The 6,723-nt window shown below is 42.9% G+C and overlaps 1 protein-coding gene and 1 pseudogene across 1 annotated transcript; both read right to left on the bottom strand.

Annotated features, from left to right (window-relative positions):
- Window positions 1-5,062: 5,062 nt before the first annotated feature.
- Window positions 5,063-5,482, bottom strand: LOC147609902 (cytochrome P450 72A397 pseudogene; annotated as a pseudogene).
- A 221-nt stretch (window positions 5,483-5,703) lies between these two features.
- Window positions 5,704-6,419, bottom strand: LOC147609903 (cytochrome P450 CYP72A616-like). Its single transcript, XM_086787226.1, has 2 exons — window positions 6,038-6,419; window positions 5,704-5,947 (listed from the first exon to the last, which is right to left on the bottom strand). Exons 1-2 carry the CDS (start codon window positions 6,271-6,273, stop codon window positions 5,704-5,706), a joined length of 480 nt encoding a protein of 159 aa, XP_086643352.1. The 5' UTR covers window positions 6,274-6,419.
- Between the last annotated feature and the right edge of the window lie 304 nt (window positions 6,420-6,723).

Genomic DNA, 6,723 nt, shown 5'->3' on the forward strand with positions numbered 1-6,723 from the left:
GTGAATTACAACATTCCTCCATCCATGGAAATAAAGAAAGGACATGTCATGTTATCCCTTCTTATTCCTGGGAAACATAAGGTAAAGAATATAGATATATATCTTGAGCCCTTGATTGATGAGCTTGAGATACTTTTTAGAGGTATCCATGTGTATGACATATGTCGGCCTCCATCTTCACGAGACTTTCTCTTGAAGGCCGTCTTGATGTGGACGATGCACAACTTTCCTGGTTATGGTGGGGCGAGTGTTCAGGTGAGTCAAATGGGTTTCTATTCATGATGATTCTTTATTATCATTGTATTGTTTTTTAACATGCTTGAATGTCTATGTTGTTTAGGTCTCTTCACATCTGGATACCATGTATGTCCTATTTGTGGTCCATCATTGGTGGCATCTAGGCCAGAGAGCTTAAAGAAAGTGATATATGAGAATCATCATCGATTTCTCCCTCATCATCATCCCAAATTTTTTCATTCTTGGATGGGAGTCCCTCCACATCCACTAAGCATGGGAGATTGGAAGGCATTATGGAATGGAGTGGAAAGTTCTCCTCCCCCCGGCATGAATAGGTAATATATCTTTGACATAGAATTCCAATACAAGCTTTGGATGAAAAGATAATCCTCTTAATATTTGTTGTTATTTGATAAGGTACTCTATCTTCTTTCGCCTACCATATTGGACGAGCCTCAAAATCAACCATCTTCTTGATCCAATGCACATCTTCAAGAATGTCGCATCTAACATTTGGGAGCACTTGAGAGGAACACGGGACTCCTTGCTTCTTGTAAGAGAGGATTTACAAAGCATAGAGAGGATGCAAAGAGCTTGGCCATGAGAGAGACCAAATGGGAAGACAATTCTACCTCGAGCACCTCTCAGATATTGAAAAAGGAGGAGAAGTTCGTGAAAGATGCCATTACTACATTCCGTACTCCAACGGGGTGCATGAGGTGTTTAAAAGGTGCCTTCACAAAGACAAAGAAAAGAGGTGTTAAGCAAGTATATGGCTTGAAGTCCCGCAATTGGCACAAGATGCTTCAAGTAAGTGAAACATTGAAGTTGTACATATTTAACTTGTTCAATCATGATGTATCTAATCATGGTGTAGAAATGTTTATAGTTTATTCTTCCTACAAGCATTTCCAATTGTGCATCCCACAAAGTGCGAGAGATGATTTATAAGATGGGGGAGCTTGTAAGGTTTGTACCCCAAACCCTCATCACCAATTTTCTACACACGTTTTTCTCAAAATGATTTGTTTATTGTTTCGCATTGTAGATATGTGAGCTCAAAGGAAATCGATCCATGTACACTTGACTATGCAAGGGTCATGGCGGTGGAGGTGGTTTGTTTGGTGGAGGAGACATTCCCACGGTCCATTCTCACAAGCCAACTACATCTTATGGTTCATTTAATTGATTAGATTACCATATGTGGCACTGCGCATGCTCGATGGATGTTCTTTCTTGAGTGTTTCATGAAGACCTTGAAGGATTTTGTAAGGCAAAATGCAAAGCCAGAAGGTAGTATGATTGAGGGTTAGTTGGTACAAATTTCACTTGTTTATATCTTAGAATACCTTGCCGAAGTGGATCCCTCTCTCCCTCACCTATGGAGCAATGAAGAAGACTTAAGGATGACCTCTCATGTTCCTCAAGGAAAGGAAAAGACCAAAGTCATGGATACAGAGATGCATAGTAAGCTTAATACCTGTTGTTGCAGCTTAATAGTGATGTGACTCAAAAGATGGGTGGCAAAGTATGAGGATGAAAAGGCAAGAATACAAAGTGGAAGGTCAGAATTCCGTAAGCGCCATGGATGTAGTGTGCCATACCCCGAGTACCTACGATCACTTCCCAAGGATCTTGATGTAGATTGGCTACATGAGGAGATGGAGAGAGTGGCACAAAGATGAAAACATGCATATCACATTGGAGGAGTGGGAGTATGCCCGAGGATGCTTCAAAAAGGTAAACATACTTGTGTTCTCAATCATATTTTAGTATGTTAAACTTGAAAAAAAAAATTGAGGTATTTATAATTTTTTTTGTCTTGGTATAGTGCACAATGTTTAATGCTTTGTGGTCGGAGAGTAAACATTTTCGCACACAAAGTATTGGTGAGAAGAGGAACACCCAAGATTGTGGGGTAATTGCAAGCTTTGAGGGAGCCAATGGAGCCATGGATGATTATTGTGGATTGATCCAAAATATCATTAAGCTTGACTTTTGAAGCTTCTTTGTATATATTTTGGATGTCAAGTGGTTTAAGGATGTGGTGGTGGAAAGAGGTCCAACTGCAACAATCACGTGTCATGCAAGTGGCTTTGTAACAATTGACTCTACAAAGTTTTGGCAAGGAAAGGATGGGACTCTAGTGCTACCACAAGATTGTGAACAAGTATATATATGAACAAGTATATATATGAACAAGTATATATAATTATTGGTAATTATAATATATGCATTTACAGATAGTAAAGATATAATTTTTTGTATAATGTACCTGTGTGCTTGAATAGGTTGGGTATCAACCAATAATTGACAAATAAGAGATGGTGGCATATAATCCCAATCTCACCATGTTCAAGAGCCATTTATAGTACATTCACCCACATTGAGCATATGGAGGAGCATGTCAACTCAACTATGGAGGGAGATAGCTTGGAAAACATTGATGATCGTGCCATTGGAGATGACAATAATGTAATTGGACCATCCTCTACTTGTCGGTATCGATTGGCTAGTAGTGGGATGGATCTCTTTGTAGATTTAGATATAAGCATAGACATTGAGATAGATACTTTAGCAACGGTTGACCTCATTGAAGATAAGGTTGAACTCTAGTTCTTTCATTGTACTTTTATTATGGCTATGGTCTTTCTTTTGGTATAGATTCATGCCTTTTTGAGATTACATGTATAGATTCATGTCTTTTTGAGATTACATGTATAGATTTATTGTGATATGTTGCTTTTCGTCGCATTACTTAATCATTCACCTTTGGATTGCTTTTCATGGAGGTTCAAGATTTTTTTTTAAAAGCTTCACTTTGATAAAAAGATGTGGGGATTGAATCATTGTTCTTTGGATAGTTTTTCATGGCATTACCTTATATACCTAAGCCTTTGCATGTATCCATCCCTTTCACCACATTACTCGATTTATACCTATTTCTTTTCTCTTTCCTTAACATATTTATCCTTGCAATTATGCTTTCTAGAGATTCGTTTGTATATAAATGCACCAAAAAATCATGCATATTATCAAAATCTGATGCACATAGTTCAGAAAATGATATTTTTGAGGATTGAAGATTCTATTTTTCTTTGCAAGAGAAAATTATTGCAGACTGCATCTATAAGTGCATCTAGTTTCAAAGAAAGTAGAGATGCTTATAGACGCGTTTATAGACGTGAGTATAGACGCCCTAGTAACTTGCACGTCTATGCAGCGCGTCTATGCTTGCTTTATGTTGGAGTGTTAGAAATCACTGGGGACTGCCTCGCAGGCACTCCGGTCCACAATCCTACTCGAGGCACTACGTCCTCTCGGTAGAAGAAAAATGCACCCTCTTCTATGCAGATCTCAACATGCAACAACACTCCCTACGAGAGTAGCACTACTAGAGTCCAAACGGGCATGAATACTCCTAAGCATGGAAAAAATCTCAATCTGTTTTCTCTCCAATGTGTTGGTCCTTGCAAACAACTACGCTATGGAATCCCTCGAGATATCCATCTCTGCCTCTAACTCCACATCCATGGGACGAGTAACATCTCCATAGGCATCCTCATCATCGAGAAGATCATCCTTGATTTAATTCTTACAATTAGTGTCATCAGCTTGTAAGGGCTTCTTGTCTACTAACTCCATGATGTCCGTCATTGCGGCGAATGGATCTAGGGGATCATCTATAGACAAGGAAACATCAACAATGATGTCAATGGGAAAATCCATGGTCCCTCAGGAACCAAAAGGAGATTGTGTCATCTTGGTCTATGAGCGCTGGAGACGCGGTCTCATCCATATGAGAGAGAGAGAGAGAGAGAGAGAGAGAGATGGTGGTACGTCCAAAATTTGCTGCTAATGAGAGAGAGAGATGGTGGTACATCCAAAACTTTGCTAATGAGAGAGAGAGACACGGTCTCATCGATATGAGAGAGAGAGATGGTGGTGCGTCCAAAACTTGCTGCTAATGCCAACATTTCCGCTTCCTTGCGTAGCCAGGGTGGTACACCAATGCCTTCCACCTGTCAAATGGCAACGCACAAGAGAGGGAGAGAGCGCGAGAAATCTTTGGTTGTTGTTTTGCTCAGAGGTTCATGCCCAGTGTCGTTCAAGCTTCATGACCCCCCTTTGCTGTTGTTGCAAGTGACTATCCACGCATGGGATAAAGATTCCTCATACAGGAGAGAGAGGGAGAGATAAGGTGACACTCCTTCCTTGCTTCTGCTGGTGCGCTTTGCTCTGTCGGGCTCTTGTTGCTTGAACCTTCTCTCAAGCACTCGATCTTGCGTGGGCGGGGCTGCCAGCCGTTGGTTGTGCTGCGGAGTTGCACCGTTGGTGCACCGTGAGCCATTGTTGGGTGGTGCTCACTTGACTAAAGGCAATATGGCATGCTGTTGTGCCCACTGCTTACAGTCGATGAACAGCATGCCAATATGGCATGCTACTGTGCCCACTGCTAATAGTCGACCAGCAATCGCCCCCACTTGTCGGTTGCTTCTGACAAGGCGAGAGAGCACATGGCTACTCTCTCTCTTTCTTGCTCTCGTGGTGACCACGTTGGAGAGAGATCCCCCAGCTGCCGTCACACTGGCTTGTGCTTCCTCCTTCCCACCACCGGCTTCCTCCACAAAGTCGGGCCAGAAAGAAATAGATAAGGTGATTTTTCTCTTTCCACCTTGGGGGCTACTGCACATGTTGTACCACCATAAACGTAGAGACGTGATATAGGGAAACTAGCATGTTTTTTATTATTGTATGAGGCCGAGTTACATATATAGATCTTGCATGATGTTGCATGAGACGTTTGAGATCTACCGGCTGATTTTTAGAGCTTTTCAAAGATGAGAGGCATTCCAAATTGCGGCTGCATGATTAAGACAGTGGTGGGGGCATGGCGGTAGTTAGGGGAGACGCGGCAACTGTAACGTTGCAAGATGGAGGAGAGCACCACTTTGGCCTCGAGCATGGCAAATGTCTGCCCTATGCAGCTGCGTGGCCCCATGGAGAATGGCATAGAAGCCCCAGCCACTGCACTTGCCTTGGCAACACCCCCTCCAAACCTCTCAGGACGAAACTCGTTAGCATCCGGACCCCAACACCGCTGGTCATGGTGCCAAGCAAGTATTGGCACTACCAACGTCGTCCCTGCTTCGATATTCCCCAGCTTCATATCAGTGCCTGCTTTCCTAAACATGGCCACTACTGGAGGGTACAATCTCAGTGCCTCATTCAGCACCATACCTGCCTGCAAGCAAAGATGCTTTGTTAGCCATTACATTCTCAGTTTTTCTTGTTTTTCAAGCCACGGTCAACTAGGCTGATCATCTGATCATCTGCCACTCACCAATTTTAGATGGTTTACCGACTCGGCTGTCGGTAGCTCTGTTGTCCCGCACACCACATGCACCTCCTCCCTAACACGCTCTTGCCATTCCGGACTGCTTGCAAGCAGTAGAAATGTCCAAGTCAGCAGCGTTGATGTCGTCTCATGCCCTGCAAAGAAGAAGGTCTTGCACTCATCAATGATTTCATCAATCCCTGGAGCTCTCCCTTGTTAGCCGCCATCATCAGGCCAAGCAAATCGTTGCCATACATGTCTCCACGACCAGTATCAGAGGACTCTAGGCGCTTTTCAATGAGTTGGCCAAGGACCTTGGCAATTCTATTGCTGAGCTTCCAGCGGTACCGATTTCGCGCAGTTGGGAGAAATCTGCCTCAAAGAAAGGTCAAAAGGCATATGTTTAGAACGTTCTGGACATTGAGAACTGGAAAGCCATTAATTCTGCTCTCAGCTTCTCACCTTGATCCAGGGATATATACAGTGCGATTGACCTCGTCTAAGAGGATCTGCTGCTCATGCTGCATTTCAAACACTTGCTTGCCTTCTGTGAAGCTGCTCCCAAATGCCGTGTGAGCAATAATATCAGCTGTCAGAGCTCTAAAGTCTGCATGAACATTAATCTCCTCTTCTTTCTCCACTCGGGCTTCCCATTTTTCCATCATTGCAACCGTACACCCGGCCATCGTAGGAGCCATGGACTAGTGTACATGATCCCAACCATGATGTTAGGCTCAATAAACCCTTGCATGAAAAGGTATTCACAATGTTGCACTCCAGTCACCCTCAAAACACAAGTGATATAAATCAGATAATTTTATTTCATATGTAATGTCACATGCTATGTGTCATCTATGTGTCATGTATAATGGCATACGTTATGTATCCCATGCTATGGAAAATGTTATGTGTCACATATCATGGCAGACGACATGAATCTTATCGCTATCACAGAACTTGCTGCATATATTAGAAGTTGAGGCTACCTTTAGCTTCTCAAGAAAGAAGGCTGGGTTCATGATGCGTCGATGTTGAGCCCACTTCTCGCTCTCCAAAGCCAGCAGCCCATTTCCCCCCAAGTCTCTAGTATCAGGCCTTGCACGATTCTTCTGATAATGCCCAGATTTGTTGGACAATATTTCCTTGGC

Source organism: Cibotium barometz, chromosome 50 (assembly GCF_041138505.1).
Source record: "Cibotium barometz isolate CiBa-2024 chromosome 50, ASM4113850v1, whole genome shotgun sequence".
Taxonomy (NCBI): domain Eukaryota; kingdom Viridiplantae; phylum Streptophyta; class Polypodiopsida; order Cyatheales; family Cibotiaceae; genus Cibotium; species Cibotium barometz.